The following is an 18,407-nucleotide window of genomic DNA, read 5'->3' as shown; positions in this document are numbered from 1 at the left end:
GGGTTTGAGAGATCATACAGTAGTTCTATTTTTAATTTTTGGAGACACGTCCACACTGTTTTCCCTAGTGGCTGCACCAGTTCTCATTCCCATCAACAGGGTGCAAGGGCTCCAGTTTCTCCACATCCTCTCCAGCACTCTTTGTCTTTTGTTCTTTTTATCTCTCTAAAGAAGATATACAAATGGCCAACAGGTATATGAAAAAAAAAGCTCAACATCACTAATCATCAGGGAAATGCAAATCAAAACCACAAGAAGATATCACCGTACACCTGTCGGAACGGCTGTCATCGGGCAGTGACTTTGACGAAGCATTTCCACATGGATCTCACAGTACTCCATGGTCATCGTTTTCAATCAACCAGCATATCCAGACTTAGTGTCCCATGTGTGCTTCATGCACAGCATTCATTTGTTCAACAAATATTTATTTTGCATCTATATTTACCAGGTGCTGGGTTTGATATACAAGTATAATGAAGATATGATGATAAATAAAAAACAGTTCCTGCCTTCAAAAGCTCAGTCCAGTGGGAGAGAGAGATCCAAATAGATAATGGCAGAGGTAGTAACAATAACAGACGTATGCAAAGGTTGTTATGAGTAGAGAGAGCATGGACATTGACTGAAATAGTTTTATGAAAGCCGAAAGTAGCAGATGTCTCTGCTTTGTCTCAGAGGATGAGTTTTATAGGAGAACAGAGGGGGCCACAGGTGGGAGTGATTAACCGGGAATAAAGGCATGCATGGAGGCATAAAAGAGCACAGTTTATTTAAGAACAATTATCTAAGAGCATTAAGCTGCTGCTATAGTGTAAAAGATACATCAGTGAGTAGCAGAGACGAGGCTGGTGAAATGGACAGGGGTGAGACCAGGGAGGCTGTGTTCCCCATACAAAGGCAGGCAGTTTATCCTCTGGGTAACAGGAAGGTGTAGATGGAGGAGGTACATGAGCAAATGGCTTTGCAGCTGAGGGGAGGGTAGATTTGAGGGACAAAGACAAGTGAGCAGCTGTACCAGGCAAAAGGACAGGTGGCTGCAGGTGATGGCGGCTAGACACAGGGAACATTCCAAACATTCCAACATTTTTGAAAGATTCCAAAAGAAGTTCAGGGAGAGAGCACCAGAGGCCTCCAGAGTCTTCTAATGCGGGACGTGAAGGCCAGGTAAACGCCAGGTATCCAGGGAGGAGGACTGGAGCCGCCATCATCCTCGGTGGAGAACACAGGGGGAAGAGTGGGCCCAGGGCCGGCCCCAACATGTATGTCACCAAGTACCTGGGAGTTCCAACTTCTCCTTTCACTGGCCCTGCTCAGGGAAGCAGCTCTGAGCAGTAGTGTGTGGGGACCCAGGAGACAGTCTGACATCAGCAGTAATCAGCTCTAGTAACCACACTGGGGCTTGCCTCGGCTTGGGTAGAAGACTAAGACAAGCTGGGAAGAGTGGGAGCTGATAGCACAGACACGGAGAGAAGCAGAGATGGCAGGAGGGAAAGAGCAGCTGAGGGGTTAGGCTGTGAGAAGGTCTGGTGCCTGGGGCTGTAACAGTGTCAGGGACTTCTGCTCAGTCCACACAAAGCTGTGTAACAAATCCCTTTTCCTTAAGGTAATTGGAAAGAATCTGTTCCTTGCAACTCAAAAAGCCAACATCCCACAGAGGCTAAGATGATCAATTCCATTCAGACTGTGGTGAGCTAGACCAGGTGTGTGTGAAGGCAGCCAGCAGGCAGTGAGGACAAGAGCCTGAAGCCAGGACTTGTTCTGGCCTAGGGATGCTGAGTTAAAGCCATCAGCATTCGCATCAAGGCTGGGAAAGTGGATAAGATCACAGCAAGAATGTATAGACACCGGAGATGAAGACTGATCTTCCACAGGCATAATCTGGCCCACAGATGTGTTCTGTGTGGCCAGCAGCGACTGAAAACAAATGTGACTGAAAATGAATGTCCATAGGCAGTGTTGATCCAGCCAGTTCTCTGCAGTCTCCACTACTCCCTATTACTCAGGCCCAGCCAGATGCATTTACAGCACCTGCCTCCTGGCCCTCCATACTCTAAGCTGGTGACATCGAGTCAAGGGCCACAAATGGCAGTCTGGAGAAGGCAACTTTTAAGGTGAGGTGGAGCTGCAGCATTGTGTTAGGTGCTGCTGGCTGCAAGAGCTGCATAGGAAGTAAGCTCTTCTGGCCTCGATGCCCAGGGTGTGTGTATGTGTATGGGGGGGGGGGGTGATTTCCTCCATGCCAGCTGCTGCAGGAATTCAGGGGAGAGTGCGAAGCCTGAGTGTGTGCTCGGGGGAGGCTCCCAGGAGGAGGCAGGACCTGTGCTATGACTATGATTCAAGCCTGGTGCTTATCAGTCACCTGGGAAACGGGTAAAACCTTAAGATGCCCCACATCCTCCCCAAACTGAGCACATCCAAATCTCTAAGGGCAGAGCCCAAGTATCTTTACTTTTGTTCTTTAAAAAAAATTTACACAGGAATTAATGCTCATGGTTAAAAAGTTCAAATACAGAAGAGTAGAAGAATATAGGGAAAATTTCCTTCCTGACCCACATTCCCACTCCTGCTATTAATTTCCTGTGAATGCTTTTCAGAAACTTTCTTGGCATATAAAGCATGGATGTATGTGTATGGGGTATGAGAATTCAAATTACCTGGAAGTTTAGCTTCAACTAGATGGCTGTATATGAGCAGCTAGTTTTTTTCTTTGCATGTTCCAGAAAGACCCCAGCCTGAACAAAAATGACCCCACTTCAAGGGCCATGTGCTTGATGTTTTCATTTTTAGGTTTCCACCGAATATCAGCTGCCTGCCCTTTCCTGCTTTCCGACCCAGAAGAGAGCACAGGCCTGCTGCAGCCTCCCCGGCTCTCCTGGGCTACAGCTGCCTTCCCCAAGCAGACCCTTGGGGTCCCCACTGAAGACAGAGGACAAAAAGAAAACATCTATCAGGCAGTCCTCCGGCTGTGCCCAACACTGAGCCGGCATGGCTGTGTCCCAGGCACCGAATGAGACCATCAGAGTTCTACTCTCGTGGTGCTGCCATTCTGCTTGGGGAAAGGGACGATACTCAACAAGAAACTTCAAAATAAACAAGAAATATAGAAACAGACAGGAGAGATAACGTGGAGCTGGTCTCGGGAAGCCACTGCATTTCATCCTCACCAGACAGCAACCCCTGTCCACACACTGTTCCCTGTGCCTAGAGTACTCCCAAAGCTCCACCTGGGTGGCCCTCGTTCCGCGATGCCTTTCCTGGCCCCCACCCTGGCTGGGCAGGCACTCCTCCTCTGTGCGCCCCGCTGCCCAGGCACCACCACTCTGGCACCCACGTCGGCTGATATCTGCAACCATCATCTCCTCTGTTAGGCTATGAGCTCCCTGAGGGAGGCGACAGTGTCCCACTCATCTCTGCCGTCCTGGGGCTCAGCCCGGGGCACACTCAGCAACAGTGAGTCAGTTGGCTCCTGCTTCAGTGCTTCAGGACTGCCGCACAACCTGCCCAGCCCCTCCCTGAAAATTTCCCACTGGTTACACTCTACCTCAATCCCATTTCTTTCTTGGGTCCTCTTACAAAATGTGACAAAGCCCTGACCAGTGCAGCTCAGTTGGCTGGGCATCGTCCCACAAGTCAAAATGTTGCTGGTTTGACTCCCAGTCATGGCGCATGCCTGGGTTGTGGGTTTGTCTATAGTTGGGGTGCATGCGAGAGACAACCAGTTGATGTTTCTCTCTTACATCAATGTTTCTCTCCCTCCCCTTCCCTCTCTCTAAAAATAAATAAAATAGTTTTTAAATGCAAAAAAGGATTATTTCATGGTTATTACATTTATTTTCCCACCTTGATTCTGAGTTCCTGGAGGAAAAAGACTATGTCACACACTGTATTTCTTCTGTATTTTTCATTAGCACTCAACAGTTTTCTGTAAATGTTTGTTGATTCACTATTATCTTATTAATGTTAAATAGCTACTTGAAACAGCTATGCACATGTGTGTACATGCACACCCAACAGTGCATACTAAAGTTGACTTAAGAAGTCAGGTATTTATGCTGAAGGAAATAATTCAGCTAAACTCTCCCAGGTGTTACAGTTTTCGCAGTGAAGCTTCCTAATTGCCAACAGCATTGCCTGTAAGTGGCATCCTTCAAATCAAACTGGAACGAGAACACGTCTTCTATGCGCTATGCGCTCACACCTGTGCGGTGCCCTGATGGGTTCCTCCAGGGACCCCCCACCCCCGGCTCCCTCCAGCCAGCAGATGCCCATGTGATGACACACCTCACATGGCACCCCCATCCTCCCTTGAGCCTTCAGACCAGAAGCTGAAAAGTATATTTGAAAAAGGACTTTGCATAGCAGCGGGGTGAGCACAGAATTTTATCCTGGGGTCCAGAAGTGCTCATCTGGTCCAACCCCTCACGTGAGAAACTGGGAAATGAGTCCCAGAGAGAGAAAGAGATGGCCTCAGGATGACGGCTGAGCGGATCTGGGCATCTACTTGCCCAGAGCTCTCACTGAGAGAACCAACACCACTTCGATCCAATTCTACAGATTTTTACTGAGCACAGACGTCAGGCCAAACGCTGGTCCCATAGAAGTGCAGACAGTCTCTGTTCTCACCCTGCAGCGTCCAGCAAGACCTGAACAGGACAAGTGGAACACTGACTTCTCTACAAAAACTAACTACGCTGTGCGTGTCCCATAAAAGTTAATGACAAGAGCCACCATCTGTTGAGCATTTACTGTGTTCCAGGCACGGGGCTACACAACTTACACATATTGTCTCACTGAATGCGTGCTTATGAGGTAAACATTTCAATCTCCCATTTCCAGATGAGGACATGCATGAGAGATTAGGCAACTTGCTCCTATCTAAGGGGTGGGACAAAATTTTAACTTTCCTCATCCAACTCCAGAGCCAAGTCACATTATTAACCTTTGAGCTCTGCAGCCAGATATGTCACAGCAATGATGGGGCCACCCCACCCACACTCTTCTCCTGAACCTGCCTCTGCAGTCAGGAGGTCATGTTTTCGTATATGATAAATTTGGAAACAGAGCCAGAAACAAGGATAGGAAGAGCTGCTGAAGAAATAAAGAACAGCTCCGAGTCCTTGAAGTCAGAAGATCAACACCTAACTTCCACCCAGCCTGCCTTCTGGAAAGATAGATGGGGGAGCATGGCAGGACCATCACGGCCCTGTCTGCGGGAGGGAGGGATGGAGAGACATGAACCCGGGCCCATGCTGAACCACATTCCAATGCGAGAGCGTCTGTCCAGGAGCCTTGGTTCAGCACACAGCTCCCCCGCAGAGCTGCAAGGGGATGTAAAGGACAGAAGATCTCGATCTTGTGGGCCTCTGTGGGAATGGGCAGAAGCTCCGGCACCCCCCACTGACCCAGTGTAATTGGGTAATCAGGTCATTTATGTAAGCGAATTTTCTCAATAGCTGTGATGTGCTTCTTAAGTGCCAAAAGTTATTTTAACTATTTTATATGATAAGGATTTGAATGCCACAGTTCACAATGACAATTGAATAATCGTCAAAAGAGGCAACCCAGAATTTGCAGTTTTAATCTAATTGGGTGGAAGGGCTCTGGAGAAGACAGTGATTTTTCAGGGAAAGGTCTGTTCTCTGAGGGCCGACACCGACTTGGCTTTCAGGGAGGCTTCACGGTGTGGTCTCCTCAGTCAGGGCTGTGGACAGACAAAGATTCAAGTCCTGGATCCAACAACCACCAGCTGAATGACCCTGGGGAAACTATATAGCCAGTCTTAGTCTGCTTCTTTTGTGAAATAAGGAAAAGGATGCCCACCTTATACAGAGAGATTATAGTATGTACAACACATGCTGTTTAATAATGCATATTGTATATGAAACATGTGCATAGGTAGATGGGTGGAAAGATAGGTAGAGAACAGACATAACAAATGAAAGTGCCTGTCGCTCAGCAATCACTAAATGCCAGCCCCCTCACCTTTAGCCAGGCCACCAACTGCATCTAATCCTCTTTAGCATCCTTCAGCCAAAATACCCTGACATGGGATACTGCTTCCCACCAGTAAGAACAAAATGGGGGGAGAGATGGATAGATGAGCCCTGAGGATTCGGTCCAATCTCCTATACGCTAAACGGGAGAACGAGGCTGCATCATTTTCAAATTGTGTGCCAAGTCTCAGACTTACCTATACTGAGCATACATCCTGACCTACACTTCTAACGTGTTACAGAAGGGAGAAAGAGCAACACTGCCTCTGGCCCTTTTTTCTGTGCACTGTGTTATGAATGTGAGGACAGAGTGCACCAGAGATCTGCATTTAAGCTTTGATTTTTGTGTACCAGTGTTTCCAAGCATTGAGCCTAGAAGCCCTCATTTCTAGGAATAGCTCAAGATTTCCTGAGAACATTTAGTCAAAGGCATATTTGTGACGAAGAAGTGATTTTTATGCAATTAGACTAGGGTACCATGAAAAGGACTGAAACGACAAACCTCTGTGTACACTGCAAACTAGATAAACCACACAACGGCCAGACCAGGACCAGAGCCTCTGAGAACCATTTACGAGATCAGTCAGGCCCGGGCGTTCCTCCTTCGGGAACCAGAGTCTGGTCTGCGCACCATGGCTCTAGTCCTGTGTTTCCTTCGGCAGCACCGTTTGTCCTTCCTTCCTGACACTCGGTAGGTAGCCAACTGTTTAGTTAATGAATGTCCGGGGCCTGTACTAAGGAATCTGGGTTTTATTCCTCTTACTCTGGATTATTTTTAAAAAATAATACAGTAAACCAAAGCCTTTAAAGCTGATAAGTCTCTTGTGCTCAGTTGCAAGGTCAACTTATTGAGCAAAACAGGTTTCAGATTTATAGACCAGAATGACCAATGTGACCTGAGTCATTACAAAAGTGTCAGCCAGTCACATCAGCAACCGTGCATTCGACTGGGTGTATGCCACAGCTGTCTCCTCGCACGCTGCGAAGCAACCAGGGAGTGGTTCCCTGAGGGATGCTGCGCAGGAAGACGTCAGCTAAGTGCTGCTGGTGAACATGCAATGACTAAGTGCCCCGTGTCAGCCCCTGAGATGTGGACAATATCTTCAAAGCTGAGAACGAGTAAGCAGATCAAGAAAAGATCTAGGAGAGAAAGGAAAGGAATATTGGAGGAGGAAAAGGAAACACATTCCTCAGAAAGTTTATACACAACTGGAGAGGGGAGCTGGGGAGCTGGGGAGTGGAAGAAGACCAAACACTTGCCCAAGTGCAAGAAGTTAGCAGCATACCACCTTGGGGTAAAACAGTGAAAACCAGATTCTCACACAGTACAGGGCTAGACTAGACAATACATCGTCCAAACCTGCTGTGTGGGATCCATGGTCCCACTTCCAAGTGAATAATGTTTTGGTTCTTGCATTAGCCAAACGGACAGCACCTCTGGGCAGTCTGAGGGATGAGCGCAGAGGGGCCGTGCCTCCTGCTGCGGGAGAAACACGTCTGAAGGAAGGTCACACAGGACCACTCTCAGTGCTGCACACGCTACCAGTGGCACAGAGGGCACAGCGGGGAGGAGGGGGAGGAGTGAGGAGAGCGTCCAACTACCGGGAATGTTGTGTTAGGAAAAACACAGCAGACTTTCAGCAGCTAAAATTAGTTCTCACGAGTGATGTATTTCATGCTGAAGCCCCGAGGGGCACCGATATCCAGTCTGGACGTGATTAACATGAGCGCTAACTGATGATTCTGAACCGGGCAGACTTCCAATTTGACTTTTGCTTCTAGACATTGGTTTCTTGGTTGTTGGGCTCTTCCTCTCTCCCTCCCGCCGCGCCCCCCCCCCCCAAGCTTCCTTCCTTTCTTCTCTGTCTGCTGTGATCTGATTGATTGGTAAGCAGTTTGGAGTCTGTGCAGACTAATATGCATTTGGGAAATGCCTTGGTACCTCATCCTGTTGGCCTTGGCCTTCAATTGTACTTTTCACTTATGCCCTGGGTCCGTTCACTGTCTCACAATGTACTCCTGAGGACCAGAAGACAGGCCTCTGGAGCATGGCCAGGAGATCGGAAGCCAGAAAGTGGTCTCTTGTGCCACCCAGCCCAGGATTGTGCCCCCCCGTGCCATCGGGCACTGAGCCATGTGCTTCTGGTCCACCCTGGCTAAGTCTTCCCACCACCCCCATGAGTGTTTCCTGAATTGCTGGTGTGAAGCAGAACTCTCCCCTTCCCACCTCCATATCTGTGCCTCTTAGTCACAGCCCTAGCCCAGAATAAGTGGTTTGAATTCATGACTTTGCCACTGTATGTACTTTCTGGTGAGCTGGCCATTCACCTGTCTGTACACTTTTTGGGTCTTTTCACTCTCTATGTTCTACCTCCCTCCTGCCTCTGTGCTGCTGTGGTACATTCCAGATGATAAACATTTAAAAATAATAAGGCCTCTTTTGATCTTGCATTGGCTCAGTATGGCATTAGTAAATTAACAATCTGATAATTCAGAGAATTATATTTTTCCCATCACAAGGTTTTAGAATATCAAGTGTTCAAAGCTAGGTTGTCTTTCAAGTCATATTTTTAAAATCATGTTTTGAATGAACTGGTATGTCTTTTTTCAAACACAGCACGCACACCAGCTCCTCAGACAACTGAGTCTTGAATGATAAACCATCAACCTCCCTGCACAGCTTTGCAAGACAGTCCTTCAATCTTCAGGTCGAGGTCACTCCTCATGCGCAGCCTTCCTCCAAGCTGGGCAGGGTTCACGGCTCTGCCCTGGGCGATCTCCCAGCCCCTCCCTCCTGTCTCTCAGTGAGAACCAGCAAGGCTGGATCGTAACTTATCTATTTATTACCTGTCACCTCCAGCAGACAGTAAGTGGCTCCAAGGCTGGGGAGGTAATGAATCCATCTCTGCTGCTTCATCATACTGCCTGACACACATTAGGCTCAATAAATGTTAGTTAAGGGTGTGACTGTTACCCACCTGCCTTCTCTTCTCCAGGCTAAATATTCTACAGCATTTAGCTGCTATATGAATGACAGTTTCCAGGAGACAATGCTGAGATGAACACAGGGGAGCAGAGGGGGTGAAATGTTTCTCTATCTAGCCTCAAGCCACACCATTCAGAGGATAAAAGTGATGTAGATGAGATATTTTCCTTGCCTCTTCTCCCTCCAGGTACCCTCTCCACCAAGGGTCTTTGCAAAGACAAAGTCACGGAAATTGGTGGATTCCACCTTCCCTGAAGTCACTGGCAGGAAGTTGCTCCTACTGTCATCTAAAATGCAGAATTTTTTGGATCTCAGTGGCACACTTGTAAAATTCTCTCCATCACCACTGTGCATACCTCTGCACCCTCTTTTTGAAACCAAAGAGTATTTTATGTTTGACTATTTTCCAAGGGGTTAGAGATGAACCGGCTGTGAACACACGCCTAGTAAAGTCTTTCTCTTGAAGCAGTGGAGAGGATCACAGGCCCACGAACAAAGCTGAAATCTAGTCAAGTAGTACTTGTGTCCAAGAATAAAGCTAAGGAAAGGCAGTCAGCCATCAACGGGGTCCACTCAGTACCGAGTGTGGAGGGGAAATTAGGCACCTTTCTGAACGCTGTCGGAAAGCAGCCACACTGAAGTGCAGTCAGTGAAATAAAGCCAGTAAACCTAGAATTATCACAATCCATCAATCAATGCCTGCTGAAATAAAAACGAGGAGGCTAGAATAAGGAAAGAGCAGGGCAGTGGCTGGTCGATAAGGCAGGAGGAAGGAGCGGGAGGTGTAAGAACTGATCAGCATGCGGCCCCTCCGACCCGCCAGCTGGAATAGCCGGGTCCCTTGACTGCAGTTCCTTTGGGTGAGAAGGGTGACGGGGCGCCAACCACAGGCTTCATGAAGACGGCCGAGGCCATCCAACGCCCCTGCGCTGGTTCCTTGTGTTTAAAGGAAACTTCTGGCTTTAATTTGCTCTCTCACAGAGCATTTCCTACAGGCAGAGAACATGCGAGGGCGATGACACGCATCTCCAATTACCTTGCGGGACTCAAATCTCATTTTGATTTAGTGAATTGACACTCCAGTTTTTTGTTTTTTGTTTTCTTTTCCCCCAAATTGCCTTTGAGTCTGGCTAGTATGAGTCAATTCATGGGGAGTGACAGAGCAAGATGAATAAACCTCTAATTTAGTTTCTAAACTTCCAAAGCCAAAGTGTGCACCACAGGCCCATGGCGACTTGAAGGAGGCCATGTGTCCCATGTCGCAAAGCTGGGAGTATAACAAGATGATTACTGCCTGATGGCAACGCCAGTTAATTATTCTTATCAGTGTTAACATGGCTCGTATCGATGATAGTAAGAACCACCACCACATCTGAGGCTTGGTTATTTCACGGGGCTCGGTAATCACCCACATTTTGTCCGATTGAAGCTGGGTTTGTGCTCTCCTCCTGGGACATGCTAGAAAGGCGGCTGTCAGTGTGGCAGAGCAACGCCGACTGCCCTGGTGAAGGTCATCCTTTGTGTCAGAAAATGTACATAGCTTGAAGATTGGGCATCCTTAGTTCTGTTCTTAACAAAACTAGTTATTCTCTGTGTACCAGCCAATCAATATTTATGTGGCCTAGTTCTAAAAAGTGGACAATATAGCCCTGACCAGTGTGGCTCAGTTAATTGGGCACTGTCCTGCAGAACAAAGGGTCCCTGGTTCGAATCCCAGTCAGGGCACACACCTAGGTTGTGGGTTCAGGGCATATATAAGGAGCAACTGATCAATGTTTCTTGCACTGATGTTTGTCTCCCTATCTTTCTCCCTCCCCTCCCCTCTAAAAATAAATAAATAAGTAAATAAATATATATATATTTTTAAAAATTGAACAGTATAGGAGGCTAGTCAAAAAATAAAGGGATTACCATAATATTTTGCCTGAACTTTCTTCCAGCTGCAAAGGGTCAGAAGTCACAGTGCGGGTGAATGCCCTCACTGTCCGTGGCAAGCACACCCCAACCAGCTGGCCTGCCCTAACGCTGTAACGCCTGATCTCTTTCAGACCTCCCTCAGTTTCTGCATTGGTAAAAATTCCCTGCCTTTCTCCAGAGTATGTTGTATCCCTGAGCATAATTTAGGCAACTGATTGTTAAATTATGTCCTTAAAGTTGTGAGAAGGCAGGCAGTCCCCATGCAATCACCAAATCAAGTTTGGTCAACGAAACGCCAATTGCATTTTGAATGGAGAAATTTCTTTCCTGGGAACTTATTGTCTTGGCTAGCACATTCCATGCTCAGTCCTTCCCAGCAGTTTAGGCTCTGCAGGCAGAGATGTTTTTGCAAGTCCTGATCCCCAAAGGGAGATTCCTGGCAGGATAAGGACCCATCAAATGTGCTTTAAAAATGAGTAGCCTTCATAGGAAAAAATATTTCTCCTTCCAAATGATGGATAACATAGAAACGGAGATCAACAGAGAACCAATTTATCAAGTGTCTGCACCGGCAGAAGGAAGAATGTTTTCATGGCATGTGGAAAGGAGAAAACGTGGTGCCGTGACCTGTCACAGCCACCTTTGCTGCAACCTCATACATCAGCGTGACAAGTCTGTCAAGTGAAAATGCACTCCAAGCAACTTGCAGAGGCTAACCTCTCTTCCACTACAAGTAATATGAAGATCGAGGAGCCCTGTGGAGCCCTGCACAGATCCCCTTGGGATGCCTGGCTTCCCCTGGGTGCCGAGTGCTGTTCACAGCCTCCTGGGCAGCCTCGCCCATCATCTTCAGAGGAAGGATGGGAATGGGGAGACCAGGCACAGTGGGTCAGTGGGAAGTAGCAAGAGTCTGAGACTGATGTCCACAAGTTCTAACTCCTAACACTTGTTCAACCCAGAGCCAGCTTTGCGCCAGGAACACCAGCCCAGGCCATCAGGCTTTCACAGAGTACTTCCATCAGCCCTTGACCATGCCTCCGCACCCTGTTCCAGTGCCTGCATCTTTCCCCTGGTCAGAATGTTCTCTTCTCCCCTCTTTGCTTATGTGAGTTTCCTCCAACCTTCCAGACATTCTGGAGGCTCAGGAAGCCTCCTGCTTCCTGAATGCCCCTGTCCTCAGTGGTGCTTCATCCCAGGAACTTCTGCACTAGTACACAAGCCTCCCTGCATGTCACTTAATGTACTCATGACATTTCTTGTCCCCTGCCCCGTATACCTTGTTAATATGCTGATGAGAAACATCATATCTTTGTCCCCTTGATATCTTTAGCACCTAGCACAGTGCCTGGAATAGAGAAAGTACTCAAGAAATGCTAGCTGTTGACACGATAATGATAAATTCGAAACTGATGGTCCTCCAAGCACAGTCGTATTATGTAGCAAATTATCTCCAGGATATGGCCTATCACTCAAGGATCTGAACATCTTGGAAGGCACCACTGAGGTATCCAAAGTCCATTCCTCCATGACTGAGGCTCTCAGAGCTCTGGAAGGCACCAAGGAAAAGAGAAGCCCGGGCCGACATTTTGAAGTCTCACACAGTCATGAAATTGACCTGACATACCAAGTCCTGGAGCAAAGCTAGTAATGACCAGGTAACTATCAAGTTTATACATAAAATAGAAATAAAAAATACAGTATTTCTTTGCTTAATACTATACTTGAATGCAGTCACATGTTGCACTGTACACTGTGATGATAAGGACTGGATATCGTACTGTTCAAATCAGGCCCAGATCCCCATGCCAGTATCTGCACCCTGGACCTCTGACCTCCGCATGTGCATACACCACACCACGGATACCTCAGAGGGGTCTCAAGTTTAGCATGCCCAAAATGAAATTCTTGATCTTATATTCTCCCCCAAACCTGTTCCTCCATCACCCCCTATTTTTTTATCTTAGCCACTTACAAAAGCTGCCCAGTTGAGTGTATGCCATAGAAGACCATCTTCTTCTCAGGTCATGAGACACACGGGTGTGTGTGTGGTGGGGGGTGTGGCCAGTGTTCCCCGAGGATGCCACATACAGTCAGACCTGCTCTGATCACAGCCCCCTACTGATCACAGCCTTTCACTGTGTGGTTCTGTCTGCTAGGAAGCATTCTCTTTTTGGGGGGCAATGGGGAAGAAAAATCAATTATCTATCATTTATAGAAACTGGTTAACCTAAATGCACCCTAAAAGTATGTTTGATAATAAGTGTTGGAAAAAGATATTGTAACTTAAAAATAACTTTACAGTGGACTTAAGCAAATTAAAATATAACAATAAAAACCAAAATTGATCATCCTGAAATAACTTCAACAATCCTATGACCTAGGGCTACATTTCCTGGATAGTGGCGATTAGTCATCTGAGAAGAAATGAGAAATCCAAAGGTTAAATCTGGGTTTTCATCACATTTTTTCCCTCACTGGGGCACATGAAAAGATGCTCCACATCATGAGCCAAAGCAGAAATGCAAACAAACCCACAATGAGAGGACACATCACACCTGTGAGGAGGCTGCTCTCAGAAAGTGGAAAATAACAAGTGCTGGCAAGGCCGTGGAGAAACTGGAGCCCGTGTGCACTGCTGTTGGGAATGCAAAGTGGTGCAGCTGCTGTGGGAAACCACATGGAGGACCCTCAGAAAGCTAAACAGAGAGTCCCCATCTGACCTGGCACTCCCATTTCTGGGCGTACAGCCAAAGCACCGGGGGCAGGACTCGCACAGGCATCCGTACACCGACGTTCACAGCCACTTCCTCACAGCAGCCAAGAAGTGGAAACCAAGTGTCTAGTGATGGGTGAATGGATAAACGAGATGTGCCATACATACAAGATGGAATATTATTCAGCATCAGAAAAAAAATTCTGACACAGGCTACAACATGGATGAACCTGGAGGACATTATGCTAAGTGAAATGAGCCAGTCACAAAAGGACAGATACTATGAGATGCACTGACACGAGGAACCTAGAGCATCCAATACATACACAGAACGCAGAACCGTTGTTGCCAGGGGCTGGGGGAGGGGGCGTGGGGAGGGACTGTTTAGTGGGGTCAGAGTTTCCATCTGGGAAGATGAAAAGGTTCAGGAAATAGACAGTGGTGGTGGTCCCACAACAACGTGAATGTGCTTAACACGACTGAGCTGTGTTCTCAAAAGTGGTTAAAATAGTAAACAGTGTTATGTCTATTTTACCACAGTATTAAAAAAGGAAAAAAAGGCAGCCAAGGTAGCAGCAATACTTACAAGATGTAGGCGATCACCCCGATGGACCAGCAGTCAACAGCTTTGCTGTAAGGTTTCTGGGCGAGGACCTCGGGAGCTGTGAAATGATAAAGAGGAGACACAAGCCAGATGATGCAAACGTCTGATACAGAAGGCATTCTTCAGGTCTGTTTTTCTTTTTCAGTCTGCTACTTGGGCTGAACCACCTGTGGTCCTAAAAACTGAGTAGAGATAAAGGTCCACTGGAAGCAAGGCCTGCTTGAGTGTGGTTGGTCGGGTACGTGGGTGTTTTGCACGAGATGGACAGCAATGTAGATATTTCACCCAAAATGTCACACAGTGTGCTGGAGTGTGATATTGTTATGTCACAGAATTACATGCTTATGACTTTGCAATAAAAGATTTTGTGATCAGAAAGAGGTGTTATTCGTGCTGGACCCTGTGTGTGATCTGTTTTATTTGTTGCCTTTCCCAACAGGAAGAGAACGGGGCATGTGCATGCCCACGCACGTGTGCGTAACTGGAGATTATCCATCAAATGCCATCAGTCAGTCAAACGCAGTCAGTATATCAATCAACAAATACTTAATAGGTGACGATTTTACGTCAGTGTTGTGCTAAGCACTATCATTCAGACCAAACCGAGTCAGAGAGCAGTACATTCTGTTTGGGGCCTGGGATGCAACTTCCCCTCAGATCACTTCAATTCAAGGACGCACCTCTGGCCTGCCGTAGTGCCTTGCAAGGTGCTCTGGGGATGCCAATGGGAAGCCCCTCCCTCTGCCTCTATGCAGCTTACAGTGCAGTCAAGGTTCGACCTACAATCTGGCCTTTGGGAATTCTGCACTAGGCCTGCTCTCAGTGTATCCTCTAAGATTTGGACGGGTTATCGTCAGTGCTGTCGTTTCACCTTATCCGTGAAATGGGAAAGGTGGTACGTCATCTTGCTCCCTTGGCTCTAAGCCCTCGTTCACCAAGAGTCATCCACCCCAGGAGCTGGGCTTATTTTGTACTATTCCCACACTTCCTGTTCCTGTTCGGGTGGCGACGGTCCAGTGTTGCACACCCACCCAGTGTCTGGAACCCAGCAGTGTCTGCCATACATATTTGTGCAAACAGTAAATAAATACAGGACAGTAAATGTTTTTCACAAACAAAATCTCCTTTTTTACCTAAATACATCTGATTGAGGTGTCTTTAGTATAAACTTTCCAAAAAATTAGGAGATTAGAGAAACCAAAAATAGCTGTTGCCTACAAGGCACTCATCATAGGCTGAGCTGTGTGTTCTCTGGGCTTGGGGTGCACTACCTCACTTACCCCCACTGTCCTTGGGGGGAAGAGCTAAATGATCCTTACCATCGTTATCCCCAAGTTACCAGTGAGGGCAGAAAGGGACTGAGAGGCCCATGCCTTGCCCCAAGCACCCAGCAGGAAAATGGGCAGCGTGCCGGCTTTCTCTCAGAGGGACCTAACCCAGATGAAGTGCCTGTCGGGTTGGGTCTCATGCTAGTCCTGCGTGAACATTTCCCACTGCGGTCCGGTCAACAACCCTGACAGTTACACTTATCTGCACCAGACAGAGAGAGAAAAAAAGAAGAGCCTCAGAGAAGTTTATTTTCCCATGTTACACAGTAGCTGTGAACCAATCAGTCTCGCCCTTGCCCTGGCTTTTTCTGCCAGAATGTGCTGTTGTTAAGGCCAGAGTTTCTGCAGCCTGTAGGAAAAGTCCCTGTGCAGAAAAGCTAACGGCAAAATCCCCTCTTCATTCTGCTGAAGATAAATCTTCCTGAGCAAGAACAGGGGAGTATACAGGCTATTGTGGAGTGTTTCTAGTTATGAGAGCAAGAAACACAACCCATAGGTAATCCCAAATCTCATTTTAGGTTTCAGCCCCAATTCCTCCAGACTTCTGATCAGACTATTTTTTTTAACAAGAGCAAAATAAATAAATGTGTGCATTATTTCCTTTCGATGTTCACCCTGAACACAGTAGCAAAAGGAGAGACAGAACTATAAAGCACGGGAACTCGCAAGCTGGAGAAGTGGCCCTTAGATAATTGGGAGCTGGCTGCATCGATACTTCCTTTTCGCCATAACTGTTAAGAGCATATTTCTCAGATGCGTCTGTTATGGCAACTGACGAGAGGGAGCCATTCACCACAGTATGTGTCTTGCTGATTTAGGAGGTATGCTCTCTCTGAGCTGATGTTCTAGTCTGAGTGGCCACATGGGCACAAGTGGTGGGAGGTGACTGCATCTCTTCGTGGACTGATAGAAAGTTCAAAAGAGTCAGAGAAAGCTCACAGAGCAGAATCTGACCCGCCTTCACCTCCTGGCAGAGCTGATGGCAGATATGAACTCATAGCCAAGCTGGAGGGCAGAGGCCCTGGCCTCTGTGCCACAGTGTCTGCAGGGCTTGGCAGGAAGAAGGACCGCAGCCTGGCCCAGACACTCCACAGAAGCAGATGTCGAAGGGCCCAGAGGCACAGGGAACTCTGCACAGGGCTTAAAGCACAAACTCATGTCATGCACCAGGTGCCACAGGCAGCAGACACATGGAAAGGAACATGGAGAAGGAAGCTGTCCGCACCCCTGACAGCTGATTTCACAGTTATGAGCAAAGATCGGCCATCCCCTGAGCCATGATGTGCAGAGGGGAAAAGAGACACGGCCCCTGCAAACCAGGTCCCGCTCAGGGGAGGAGCTAATACTCTGTGTTCTCCAAGTGCTCCATCTTCCCAGTCCCCAGCTCTGGCGGTGTGGGAGGGACAGTTCTTTAAGGGAACATCCTCCTCGTCCTCCTCACTGTCTTCATCTGTTAGAAAGAGGAAAGTACTAGCCACCACAGTGACCACCATCTTTTGTTCAGAAACAAAAGAACTGAGGACACGGATTCCTTCCAGAAGCATGCAGACCCAGGGGGCGCACATCAAGCATCCCCCCTTGCTTCGGCAAACTCGCCACTTCGGAGAACTGTGCCAGACACTGCACGGGCCTGAAAATCACGCAACTGATTGTTATGTAACGTGGAACTGGAACGTCACTTGAGATGTTAAGATACTGGAAGCCACAGATGACACTTAGATAATTTTTATAATATGAAATTTTCTTCAAATGGTAAGTTTATAACATGAAGTATGTGAATTAAAGAAAAGGGTTTCTGGATCTTTCTCAGATGCTATTATGGCAACTGAGGAAAGTGGCTGCTAACAAAATGCTGCCAGGCTCAGTTCAGGGTTTGAGGGGAAAGCTCCTAAATGATTGACAAGTATCAGGGTCACGTACTGGGGATGGAAGTCTGTGTGCATGTGCCAAACATCTCTTGTTATTTTTCTGTTGTGTCTTATCTGGGTTATCTCAACAATAAAATATCAACATTTTCAAACTAATTTGAGGCAGGTGCTCCATTTGCTTTCTGGTAAGGTTCTTAATTGCACTGGAAGTGCAGAGGGTGAAGCAGGAAGCATAACAGAATGACAAGAAAGACAAAGCCAGTTGATTTGGAAATAATATTCTCCCCAACTTAAAATGTTTTACAAATTGCATAATAGCATATACACTAATGGTTTTAACTATAATTTCACTTGTGATTCCTGGAACCAAATGTTCTTTGGGACATTGAATAAGCCTACCTACATCACTTTAGATAGCTACTTTTCATCTCATAGAAACTGTAGAAAAAAATAAATTCTCAGGCAACATTCAAAACTGTTCTGACAATCTGATATGGTGACCAAATTGTAATGAACCCCTGAGATCAGCTGGGCTATTTTCTCTCCTGCTCTGTGTTCTATAGTTGGTTCCGTTGTTTCCCCCAAAGGTTTAAGGTACCAGGGTTTTGGCCCACCCCCTATCACTTTCTCGATCCCCTTCCACAGCATGCTGTACAGGGGGAGTCCACTTCTCATTCTGATCTTTTTAGAAACCACTTTCCACTTTGAGAACCAGCCAAACTCCCTTGTATTACGTTATCCATCTTATACCATTGGCAAGAATTCTGCTGCAATTCTCAAAAGTCCATCCAATTTACAAACTTTCAGAAGACAAATAAGCTTCCAGGCCAAGAAGGCCCAGAGCACAGTGCATCTGGAGCCTTGTGAAGTGATAAGTGTCCTCTGAGCCATGCCACAAATCCGTCTCCGCCCCAACACTGCCTGCAGGTGTCGAGGAACTTCTTAATCAAGGAGAAATCATTTTCTCTTCTAATTGTACCCAGTGCAATTGCCGT

The 18,407-nt window shown here is 47.1% G+C and overlaps 1 protein-coding gene across 1 annotated transcript in view; it reads right to left on the bottom strand.

The window, feature by feature from the left end:
* Positions 1-18,407, bottom strand: part of CAMK1D (calcium/calmodulin dependent protein kinase ID) — a 399,721-nt gene that overhangs the window by 21,397 nt on the left and 359,917 nt on the right. The window contains exon 6 of the mRNA XM_028506742.2: positions 14,199-14,274. Within this exon, the coding sequence (XP_028362543.1) occupies positions 14,199-14,274 (76 nt within the window). The remainder of the gene's footprint in view (positions 1-14,198; positions 14,275-18,407) is intronic.

This window comes from Phyllostomus discolor, chromosome 1, assembly GCF_004126475.2.
Source record: "Phyllostomus discolor isolate MPI-MPIP mPhyDis1 chromosome 1, mPhyDis1.pri.v3, whole genome shotgun sequence".
Lineage (NCBI taxonomy): Eukaryota > Metazoa > Chordata > Mammalia > Chiroptera > Phyllostomidae > Phyllostomus > Phyllostomus discolor.
Note: the sequence above shows the minus strand (reverse complement) of the source record. Positions and strands in the feature narration are given on the sequence as shown.